This window comes from Trichomycterus rosablanca, chromosome 7 (assembly GCF_030014385.1).
Source record: "Trichomycterus rosablanca isolate fTriRos1 chromosome 7, fTriRos1.hap1, whole genome shotgun sequence".
In the NCBI taxonomy this organism is placed as follows: Eukaryota; Metazoa; Chordata; class Actinopteri; order Siluriformes; family Trichomycteridae; genus Trichomycterus; species Trichomycterus rosablanca.
Genome location: NC_085994.1, coordinates 28,808,000 through 28,820,735, shown reverse-complemented (window position 1 = coordinate 28,820,735; position 12,736 = coordinate 28,808,000). Strand labels below are relative to the sequence as shown.

Sequence of the window (12,736 nt, the reverse complement as noted above, 5' to 3'; positions counted from 1 at the left end):
TTGCTGCTGTTTGAGTTGGTCATCTTCTAGACCTTCATCAGTGGGCACAGGACGCTGCGCTCTTGGCTGGATATATTTTTGGTCAGGTGGACTATTCTCAGTCCAGCAGTGACAGTGTGGTGTTTAAAAACTCCAGCAGCGTTGCTGTGTCTGATCCACTCTTACCAGCACACCACCACCATGTCAGTGTAACTGCAGTGCTAGGAACGATCCACCACCTAAATAATACGTGCTCTGTGGTGGTCCTGTGGGGGTCCTGATCATTGAAAAACAGCATGAAAGGGGGCTAACAAAGCATGCAGAGAAACAGATGGACTGCAGTCAGTAATTGTAGAACTACAGCAAAAAAACTGCAGCACAAAGTGCTTCTATATGGTAAGTGGAGCAGATAAAATGGACAGTGTGTGTAGAAACAAGGAGGTGGTTTTAATGTTATGGCTGATCGGTGTATAGTAACTTAGATATTACATAGAAATAGTGCCTTTCAGCTAATTAGTTGGCACATAAAGTTTTGGTTTACACAAAGTTGTAGAAGGTAAAAATTACTGTTTCATAGCAGTGTTATGAGTACAGAAATAGTGTGGGTCATTTATATATAGAGTCGCATAAGCTATACATTATGTAAAAAGGGTGTCATATAACAGTTACAGTATGCACTCTGGTGACATTTGCCGGTTGCACAACACCCTTGTTGGTCAGAGAGGGCAGCAGAATAGCACACGCATCCTCCCACATGTGTGAAACTGCCACGGATGCGCCAGTTAGAACCCCATTCCTGCTGTAAGTCCTACTAGTTACAGGCTGTGGATGTTTTTACTTTTGATTCTTTTGATCTTTTGACCTCTATAGCGAGGCGTGACCCTTTGTGTTACACTGCCGGATGCTTCTTTAGACTGGCAAGTAGCAGAGCTTTACCAAGTACAAACAACCATTCTTAAGCATTGTATTCCTCTGCCAGACTTATTGTTGCCTTAACCATACAGCAGGAGTAAAACAGTGCTGGTAGCACTTCTTAGACTTGAACCTTAGACTCAGGTCTTGGTTTTATCTGTGTTCATGCCATGTACTGCACAAAAGCTCTAATGTTAACTAACAGATTTTAACCTAAGGTCTTTTTCTTTTGCTTTATTATACAGTAGTTTGATCTAATTGATAACAGCATTAAAATACATTCCACTCTCTACATGCTAGCTTAGTGATATGCTAATGTTAGCAGTAAGTGTTTGCATAGACACAACTGAAACCTACTGCAACTGGTTTTTCCAGTTAGCTGTTCTTAGCTTTAAATCTTCGGAGCACAAATATAGAAACATATTGATTACCTATTATGTGTAACTTCTGAAAGGAATACAGTCTTTCATTATAACCACATAAATTGCAGGTTTCCTCTACACATTTGTCTGTTTCATTAATTTCAGATCTTACTGTGACGGTCAAAGTTAGGTTTGAATTATAACAGTTATTTAAATAAATAACAGAAAAAGGGAATATATTTTTTTAATTAAATGTGAGTTATAAAATCATTTACAGGTTTAATTTAAGGAACTCAGAAGTTAAAGTTATGTAACGATATTAAATGCAATGTGTCATTAAATGTAAAATAAAATGTGTTACTACCAATTTCTAATACTATTGGCAGTTACATATGAGGGATCTTCAAAAAGTTTCTGCACTTTTATATTTTCATTGGAAACGGTGAGGGCGGGAGGAGTAGTAATTGGTTGTGTTTGAGAGACTGAGAGAGAGCTTATAGTCCGGATTTAGCTCCATCTGATTTTCACCTTTTTGGACACTCAAAGAAGCTTTAAGGGAAATAGAATTTTAATGTGATGATGATGTAAAAGCAGTGATGTATCAGTTGCTACGTTCTCAACCACATCAAAAACATTCTTTGGCATTAAAAAGTTAGTACGACACTGGGAAAAAATGCATCGGAAGGTGACTGTAGAAAAGTGATGTTTTTTTATTCTTAATAAATACGTAGAGTTTAAAATAGTGCAGAAACTTATTGAAGAACCCTCATATTTTTGTCCATTTTCTAATCCAAAAAAAGATTCCAAAATTGTTTAAGGATTCTGTACATGTAAATGGGTAAATTGTATTCTTTGTAAGCATTGAGCCTTACATCACAAAATTTAGCTTTATGTCTAGACAGTGTGGAATGTTTTGTTAAGTATTAAATTAACTACAGATTACCTACACAGATGATGCATGACCTTCAAACCCATAAGCATCTGCACTCTAACCAGTTTTTTCATGCACGGATCACTTCATCTGCAACTGTCTGCATTGCAACACATCAACACTAAAAACTGAAGCCAAACGCCACATATTTAACAGTATCTAAACAATTTTTTAGGCAATGTTTTTTTTTCCTGAATGCTTAAAACAATTTACACCTATTCATTTGTTGTGTTTAATATTTGATTAATTATTACACAACATCTTATCCCATTATCCTATCTTATACCATCTTAACCATTCCTCTAATTCCAAATTCTTTCTAGTTTTTCTATAGGTTAGTGTGGAGTTTAAACAACAGTTTAAATTTGAGATTAAAATTAGGATTTAGTTTACAAATACATGCATTTTCTTAATGTTAATACATTACTGTGGTCAGATGGTTTTCACAGCTGATCTCTCTGCATTTTCTTTCTATTGTCCTCCAATTGATTCTGACCATAGTCTGTGCTGCTTAAAAAGCATCACTATAATTTAATACTACCGCCACCATATTTTACATTGAGAAAAGTGTTATCTACCTTGTTTTTCATATCTAACATATCTATCTAATGTTTTTAATGTATTTTTATACCAGTGATTTAAATTATTTAAATAATTGTTTACCTGATAGTTTTCATTATAAGATTTAAAGACATTGCTTTGTTATATAATAGTAATTGGGTTTTGTCTGGTGGAGGTCAAAGATATTGACATTTGTTAAATCTAAAACAGTGCATTGTAGGGAAGATTGTAGGGAATTGTATGAAAGTATTTGGTATTTTTATTTTCTAGAAGATACATTTGTTTAGTATTTTTATTTCTAACACTATATATTACAGTGCACTGAAAAAGTGTTTAGCCTCCTAAACTATTTTGCTGTCCTAAACTATGTATTTCTTGTATGTAGTAAAATTTTATAGTTAATTTAAAAAACAATGTTTGAGTCAAATTTTAAAAAGCCCAATGTCTTTTAAGAATTGATATCTACTTTAATAGTAGAACCAGATTAAAACATATGAACAAGTTACCTTGCTAACTCTCTTTGTTTGTTAATGATCTGCACTTAACTTGACAAGAACTTAACTCTTTTAATACTAAGAACCATGTAAAGTGTAAATCTAACAAGAATCATCAGACAGGTAACACTTTCTTACTGTAATATATAGTGGTGGTAGCAGTTTGTTATGACTGGCAGACAAAGAAAGTCGCCTGACTGTGCAATTGTTGAAAATGTCATTTCAGAACCATGGACAATAATATTGAGCAGTTTTCTGTGGGAGTCTTTGCTAATTCAGAAAAAAACACTTGTGAGGTCAGAAACTGATGTTGGAGCTCAATGCTTGGCTCACAATGTTCCAATGAATGTGTTTAATAGGGCCTAGGCCAGGGCTTTGTGAAGGCCACTGAAGTTGTTCACATAGTGCAGTGTACATCCACATAATACATTTTAAGTAGATAGATTTGTATGGTCTTTAGTAAGTAATTGAATATCTGATTCAAACATTTAAGTTGCTAGTTAAATTGTTAAAATGGTTGGAGCTTTTTTTTATTTTTCAAGGCACTGTACAACTTAGAATGAACTTTTGAACTTGCACCTTACATTACCTGTTAAAATCTAAACTTTAAATATAAACCAGTATACACTTTATGATAGAACTGATAAAGGAAATGTGTGTTATATATATATATGAACTATGTTGCATAAGGATGCAGTAGCATTGCTGCTCTACTGATGGCATCAGTTTCTGGTCAGAGCTCAGGGCGCTCCTTTATATGTGTACAATGGGCTAACTGTTATCCATAACAACTGTTCTTTGATGTTTTTAGATGACAGCTTATGGAGCATTCCTGCACAAAGGAGCATTCTGTAGAAACTACTTTAACTTGCTGGATCTGCTGGTTGTTGGAGTGTCTTTGGTTTCATTTGGCATACAGTACGTATCAGAGTGCACAGAAACTACACACATGTTCAGCATACATTCTGGTGGGTTGGGCCAGTCCATTACAGGGCAATACCTACTCACAAGACTTACTTACCTACTCATACTCTGGGCCACTTTAGTCCACATTGTTCATGCTTTAGAAAAGTGGAAGGGAACAACAGAAACTACAATGGAACAAAATATTACACCCTAAAACCAAAACAATTAGATTCAATTTTTTATTGACAGTTGCATTTTTTTATTAGTTTTTTATTTAATATAAAACAGGGATTTGTTTATTTCTTAAATTTTTTATTTTTAGATGATTTAATATGGTTTTTCCTCAGTGTATTTAACTTTTTGTTTTAATAATTTTATTTCTAGATGCAGTAAAGTAGAGCTCATTTTTGTGTGATACTGCAGAAATACACCGTACACTGTAACATCCTTGAAACAGGCACTTATCTTTTTGCTAACTTGTTTCAGCTTTATAATACTACATTCATAGTTTATATTTACTTTTCAATTTCTGTAAATTATTGTGATACAGTTTAGTTTACTATTTTATTAATTTGTAGTTTTAGCTTACCTTAACTATGACATTTACATTTTCGGCATTTAGCAGACGCCTTTATCCAAAGCGACTTACAATTATGACTGAACACAGTTTTGAGCAATTGAGGGTTAAGGGCCTTGCTCAGGGGCCCAACAGTGGCAACTTGGCGGCGGTGGGGCTTTAACCGGCAACCTTCTGATTACTAGTCCAGTACCTTAAGCACTGAGTTATTACTGCCCTAACCAATCTGTGTTGAATGCACCATAAGATGTCTTTTTAAATATCCATACATATGTTTTCTTAATTAAGTTGCTTATAGATGTCAAAGTATTTTATTACAATCATTACAAAATATGGATTGGTTGGCAGTGGATGTACATTTTGAAATACCTGTTACAAAGGAGTTTAAGTAATGTTCTATGCACCCACAGGTCTTCAGCCATTTCTGTGGTGAAAATTTTACGAGTACTAAGAGTGCTCCGGCCTCTGAGAGCCATCAACAGAGCCAAAGGACTGAAGGTAAGACTGCTTACATTTACATTTTCAGCATTTAGCAGACGCCTTTATCCAAAGCGACTTACATTACTGTGACAGTATACAGTCTGAGCAATTGAGGGTTAAGGGCCTTGCTCAAGGGCTCAACAGAAGTAACCTGGCAGTGATGGTGCTTGAACCAGTGACCTTCTGATTACTAGTCCAGTACCTTAACCACTAGGCTACAATGTCCTTACTTTGTATTAGTATTAGTACTTTGTATTAGAAAGAGAAAGAGCTTTGAAAAAAGGGTTTCCTCTCTGTCAAGAAGCATCTCATGGGCACCAAGACCACACAGCCATAAAAATATTCACCTTGCTCTAACAATGCAATAGCTGTTTATGGCGGTGGCATTTAGGTGGTAGCATCTATGTTTCCCTTATGGAGAGTAACCAGTCATGCACATTTTGAGGCTTACATACATGGAATAGTGCAGACAATAGTTTCAATAGTAAATGACAACTATTTAGTGAACTTTTAGTACTCATAGTTATCTTCTGAATATATTAAACCAAGGTAAAAACAGAAATGTTTCAGGCTGACCATGTATTAAACTCTTTGACTAAATATAATGCATTCAAGATACTTTATGTTAATAAGGAATTTTTTAATAGCAGGTGTAGAAAAGTAATAATCTTATTTAACTAAGAAGCAACAACAATAATTACAATGTAACACTATGGTCGAAATTTTAAAGTAATCTAATAATAAAAAATTTATTTACTTTTCAACAATGGTTTCCTTTTTTAGCATGATTTATGGTAAATACATACTGTTTAATAATTTTCTGATGTACTGAGCTTTCTTCTGAGCTTTTGACTTTATTTGATTTTTTCTAGCATGTGGTTCAGTGTGTGTTTGTGGCCATCAGAACAATTGGCAACATCATGATCGTCACCACTCTCCTGCAGTTTATGTTTGCCTGCATTGGAGTGCAGCTCTTCAAGGTATTCATTCCCCCCCTCAAAAATATACTATGACACATTTTCAGTATGATTATGAAATTGAATCATATTTAAATAAAATGCTTATATTATATTTATTTATTTATGTTTTTGTATAATCTAGGGAAAGTTTTATTGCTGCACAGATGAGGCCAAGGCAAGTCCAGAAGAATGCAAGTAAGTATTAAAGCTTGTGTTATGTAGCTTAAAAGGTGGTTGACAAGCAAAATGTATTGATTATTAGAACAAAAGGTTTGATCAGTAGTGAAAAATGGGCAGTGTTAATAGGCAACTGTTTTCCAAATGTAATACAATGCTTAATTACCAGTCATTTAAACAGCATAACATTTCGGGAATTAAGTCAAATCTTAAAATAAAAATGTCAGAATTCTTTTGTGTTTGACTGTTTTGTGTACAAACAGTTACATTTCTTCAAATTTTACCTTTTCATTAAAGCATATGATTAGACATGAGGATGTGGATTTAATCTACTCATCAGAAGCTTATTTTATTTATTAACTAAGGAAGGGAAACAATGCTTATGTTTTGTGTATTGACTTCATTTGCTTTTTAGAAGAACTCATTAAAAGACTTTGGAAAATTTTAAGAATAACCAAACTAAGCAGTGAAGTATTCAAGTACTGAAATAATGATGTGAATGTAATCTTTTTGAAGATTATAATACTTTAAAACATATACAAAGTACTGCTGCTGTGCTGGTTATAAATTAACCGCTACATGATTAAATTAGACAAAACAGATTTTTCATCAAGTTGAGGCCATAAACCAAGCTTTGTGTAATGTATTTGTGTAAACTCACTTTTGCTGTTTTCTCTTTAGGGGAACATACATTTTGTATAATATTGGGGATAATGCCTTGCCACAGATTCGAGAGAGGATTTGGTACAACAGTGACTTCAACTTTGACAATGTCCTTATGGCTATGATGGCTCTCTTTACTGTGTCCACCTTTGAGGGCTGGCCAGCGTAAGAGCAATTAAAATGTTTACCTTTTGTCAAAACAGGTCTTATGCATTTTTTTTTTTTTAACATGTATCTGTTTTCCCTTAAGACTCTTGTACAAGGCCATAGATTCAAACCGTGAGAACATGGGACCCATCTACAACTACCGTGTGGAGATCTCCATCTTCTTCATCATCTACATCATCATCATTGCTTTCTTTATGATGAACATCTTTGTGGGTTTTGTCATCGTCACTTTTCAGGAGCAGGGAGAAAAAGAGTACAAGAACTGTGAACTGGATAAAAATCAGGTCTAAAATGTTTTCAGTTTGGACTCTTTTGAGTTACTTTGAACTTAATTGAATTTTGTTTGTTTTTGTGCTTAGTGCTTAGAATCATAGTAGCATTATTGGTATTAGAAACACAATCAGTAGTTTTCTAAGTTATTTAACATTTAACATTACTCAATAATTAATTAAATAATTGAATAAATGCATCTATAAGTCAGTCATGAATTTCACAAAGGTGTAATTCAGGACCAGGCTACAATTCTAAACACTTATTTTTCTAGAACAATAGCTCAAATATTCATAATATTCACAAGGAACACATTACCTGTACTATGAACAAAAAAAAAAATACTGTTAACATTTTACATGTCTTATGTAAGACTGCTGGCAATTGGTGAGTATGGTAGAGGATCAGTAATTGTGTAGGCAGTGACGAGGTTACAATAAATAGGTCCAGCCATTGTTTTTGTTGATGTACCACTAGATTCATGGAGTTTTGCTTAGGTACCTATTACAAAACCACTAACCTTTGCTAATGCAATAGAAATCTGCAGATTATTTCTCGTTCTGGTTAAGTTGTTGCTTAGCACTTAAGAAAATATGATCCAAGCATCCACTCCTGAATGGATTCACTGCTGTTTTGTACATTTAAAAAATGTGTTTTAAGACATGGATTTATAACACATTTTACACGTTATTCTTAGCTCTTATGTACTTTCCATATATCATGGCATAGTGTTCCTGTAAAAACTAATGTGACTGCTTGATTATAATAAGATTCAAGATGTACCTGTGTACCTGTATATGATAAATCAAACCTGACTGTCTTACCCTCAATCGACTTCACACAGTTTTTTCACTCCACTGTGTGCAGTAAGAACTTTAACACTGAACACCCTTATTAGATAGAAATTTAAACATAAAAAACTCATGTTCACAAATTATGTATTTTACACATATATAAATCATTTCTTTTACTTAAATGCAGAAAAAAAAGCATTTTACAAGGTCATCTAGGGTTGCTTTACATACCACAAGTGGTTCTTGTACCACATCTTGAATACCTCAGATCTAAGGAATTAATTGTTGCACTCTTTTTCTTTTAACAGCGTCAGTGTGTAGAGTATGCTTTAAAAGCTCGTCCTTTGCGGAGATACATCCCGAAGAACCACTACCAGTATAAATTTTGGTATGTGGTGAACTCCACTGGATTTGAATATGTCATGTTTATTCTCATCATCTTCAACACACTTTGTCTGGCTGTACAGGTGAGAAACGTGAAATGAAATGATTTCCAATATAAAACTGAAGGATTATCTTTAAGTACATCACCTCATTTTTAAATTATTTCCTACCCAGTACCAATAACCAATATGTCAGTTTTATTTATGTCACTATAGGTTGTAATAAATAAAAGGTTGACAGAATATGTTAGAGATCATTTTATACTATAGGACAGTAATTACTATACATTATGCATGTTTGTGGCCTAAGAGACTGCATTTTGGCAGCTATTGCTGGTGAATCCCAGCTAATAATAAAAGCTTTTGCATCCCTTTCATTTACCAATTAAGTAATTTGGTTCATTATTTGTTTATTAAAATGCAAAGAGTGCAAAAACTGCTATATATATATATAATATATATATTAATGTTTTACTTCTCAACTTCTCTGGGCTCAAGCTCATTTAAAATGGACTGCTCCTGCAGTCCCATCCGTCATTAATTCACAATTAGTTGTGCATTAAAAAGTGTGTAGTTTTATAACTACAGCATTTAGTGTTCTTAGTTTCCAAACAAATACAGAAAGTTGTTGAACAAGTTAGTGTAACAGTGGTAAAATGCCTCTGTCCCAAATGTCCTGCAGCCATAAAATGTAGAATAGCTTTGTTATAAGAAAATAATAAAGTTAATAGTGAAGTTGAAAGTCTTTGTACTTTGTACTTGTTTTTAATTAAATTAAGGTAAAATGATTTGCAAATTATTACTGGCTTTTTTTATACTGTCCCTTTTTTATTGCTGGGTTTGTAGTGATTTAAATTAACACCCTTATTCTTCATCTCCATACAGCATCATGGGCAGTCTCATCTTTTTAACTATGCCATGGATGTTCTCAACATGATGTTTACAGGAGTCTTTACTGTGGAAATGATTTTCAAACTCATCGCCTTCAAACCCAGGGTATGAAAACTTCATTTCCATCTAAGAAATGTCTCATTTTTTTAGATAGCATCTACAATAAAGGTAGGTACTAGGTACTAAGTCTGCAAACAAAATGACAGTGTGAGACTATTCCAGAGTGACTGTGTAATCCTGTTACACATATATTATATGGCCAACAGTATTTGGACACCTGACCAAAAGCTTGCTGGACATCCCATGATGATTGTGACCGATTTTTAGCTATAATAACAGCCACTCTTCTGAGAAGGGAGATGTCTGGGAATTTGTGCCTATATAGTCAAAAGATGTTGGTAAAGAAAGCCTCAATTGATGTTCCAGTTCATTCCAAATTGTTCACTGGGGCTGAGGTCAGGGCTCTGTGCAGGCCACTCGAGTTTCTTTAATCTAAACTTCATGTATTTGAAGAACTGTAATGCACAGTAATGCTGGAACAGGAAAGAACCTTCCTTAAACTGTTGCTGCATAGTTAAAAGCAGATAATTTCCTTTATGTAATTGATTTATTACAAATGTTAATGCAACTGCTGTGGCTGAAACACTTTCATTTAGCTATTAAATGGGTTGTCCTAATACTTGTTCCATATAGTGCACAAAAGAATTTGCTTCTAGGCCTTTTAGAATGTAGAGCAGATAAATTGTAATAAATATGTATGAACTAACTTAGTTTTTGTACACTCAATTATCCTGTGTACTAACAAAACTCTGCTAGCTGTATGGTATTTTTGCATGAACAACATGCTTTTGCATTTTTATTAGAGCAAGAGGCATCTTTTTGTACTAAATTTTGTCTTTAGGCTTATGCGCAAGTTTTATACATAGTTTTTTGAATTGTATCTAACAGTGCCTCTAGCAATGACAGCTTTGAATTTTGAGTCTTTAGTTTTTTTTTTGTAAATCAAAACTAAAATAATTTTTTTTTTAATTGTATACACTGATCAGCCATAACATTAAAACCACCTCCTTGTTTGTACACTCACTGTCCATTTTTTCAGCTCCACTTACCATATAGAGGCACTTTATAGTTCTACAATTACTGACTGTAGTCCATCTGTTTCTCTGCATACTTTGTTAGCCCCCTTTCATTCTGTTATTCAATGGTCAGGACTCTCACAGGACCACTACAGAGTAGGTATTATTTGGGTGGTAGATCATTCTCAGCCCTGCAGTGACACTGACATGGTGGTGGTGTGTTAGTGTGTGTTGTGCTGGTATGAGTGGATAAGACACAGCAGTGCTGATAGAGTTTTTAAACACCCCGCCCTGTGGGCAGCGTCCTGTGACCACTGATGAAGGTCTAGAAGATGACTCAAACAGCAGCAATAGATGAGCGATCGTCTCTGACTTTACATCTACAAGGAGGACCAACCAGGTAGGAGTGTCTAATAGAGTGGACAGTGAGTGAACACGGATTAAAAAACTCCAGCAGCGCTGCTGTGTCTGATCCACTCATACCAGCACAACACACACTAACACACCACCACCATGTCAGTGTCACTGCAGGGCTGAGAATGATCCACCACTCAAATAATACTTACTCTGTAGTGGTCCTGTGGGGGTCCTGACCATTAAAGAACGCAGGTGAAAGCAGGCTGAAAAGGTATGTAGAGAAACAGATGGACTACAGTAAGTAATTGTAGAACTACAAAGTGCTTGTATATGGTAAGTGGAGCTGATAAAATGGACAGTGCTTGTAGAAACAAGGAGGTGGTTTTAATGTTATGGCTGATCAGTGTATTTAGCTTTTTTACTGAAAGAATTCAGAATGTTTTTTTAAGATCCAAAGGTTCCCTTACATGTTCCTTATTTTGTCCTATGGTCTATTATGTTACCCCCTCCCTATTCCTGTACTTATTCTCCTGGCTTTTCTTCCGACCACTCCCCCCTATATGGACGGATGTTAACCCACTTTATCTAGGGTTATTTTGGTGATGCCTGGAATATGTTTGATGCCCTGGTGGTGATTGGCAGCATAGTAGACATCATTCTGAGTCAGGTAGATATAAGTACGACTTTTCTGTCCCTCGCTCCTCTCATCCTGTGATCCCAGTCTCCTTTCTCCCTCCTTCACCCACTCTATGTAGGTCACATGGCTCACCTCTGGAAAAATTCTGTGTACACTGAGTCTGACCACCAGAGTGGACTCCATAGATCCAGGTGCTAGGCTCTGTAAAGTTGAAAAAATTAAATCTGTATCTATGGTTGTCATGCTCTGCCAGGGGGTACTGTGGTCAAAAGAATTAAAACAGAGTAAAACAGATAAAAATTTTTTTTATATACTGCTAGATTAATATGTGTTAAACTATATACACTACATGACCAAAGTTTTGAATATGAATAATGCTATATAAGGCTCTTTTTTTAAGAACATGATTGCAAGCATTTACTTTTAGTTAATCATAAGCACATGTAATATGGCTGGGCACTAAAACTGGATAATGAGTTCCTCCAGTAGTATTCCAGTTAATCTCTAAACCATTATTTCTCCATCATTAATCTTTACAAACGATCCTTTTGTATTCAGACAACTAGCACTCTTCTCTACCTAAAGCCCAATTTGTCCAATAGATTGGACTGTCACATGATTTGTAATTACTTCAGAGAAGGCATTTCACATCCAATAACATCCATTGGTGGTGTTTTTGCACCACATCCTCTAATGCTTGGGAACAAATCATGATAATCTCGATGTAAATTAGTAGCAAGTATTTACTTAGTCATAAAAAATTCAGCTAATGGCAGACAGGTTGACTGGGTACAGCACATACTGGTCCTGCTTGTTTGACCAGGTGGATTGTGAGTTTTTGTGAGGTATTTCACAGTTCCCAATAGCTTGCTGTTTAACAGGGCAGTTGTAACAGGGCAAAAACTTGACAGACTGTCTTGTTGGAAAGGTGGCATTTTGGTGCCATACTGAAAGTCAGTACCTATGTTTCTGCAATTTAGGTATTATAAAAACAAAATATGTGTAGGTAGCATTTGCCTTAATAATTTTATGTGAGCTAAGCTTCTTATTTTTCTTATATTATACTGCCTAATGAAATTTAAGCCAGTTACCCTGACCCACAATTTCACAAGGCAGCTGTAGCCTAGTGGTTAAGGTACTGGTTGATGGTTCAAGCCCC

At 34.9% G+C, this 12,736-nt stretch overlaps 1 protein-coding gene across 1 annotated transcript in view; it reads left to right on the top strand.

Annotated features, from left to right (window-relative positions):
• The window catches only part of cacna1db (calcium channel, voltage-dependent, L type, alpha 1D subunit, b), a 127,965-nt gene that overhangs the window by 87,172 nt on the left and 28,057 nt on the right, over window positions 1-12,736 (top strand). The window contains exons 22-31 of the mRNA XM_062999201.1: window positions 4,051-4,157; window positions 5,133-5,220; window positions 6,075-6,182; window positions 6,304-6,356; window positions 7,020-7,166; window positions 7,252-7,453; window positions 8,542-8,700; window positions 9,502-9,612; window positions 11,530-11,607; window positions 12,489-12,491. Of these exons, the coding sequence (XP_062855271.1) occupies window positions 4,051-4,157; window positions 5,133-5,220; window positions 6,075-6,182; window positions 6,304-6,356; window positions 7,020-7,166; window positions 7,252-7,453; window positions 8,542-8,700; window positions 9,502-9,612; window positions 11,530-11,607; window positions 12,489-12,491 (1,056 nt within the window). The remainder of the gene's footprint in view (window positions 1-4,050; window positions 4,158-5,132; window positions 5,221-6,074; window positions 6,183-6,303; window positions 6,357-7,019; window positions 7,167-7,251; window positions 7,454-8,541; window positions 8,701-9,501; window positions 9,613-11,529; window positions 11,608-12,488; window positions 12,492-12,736) is intronic.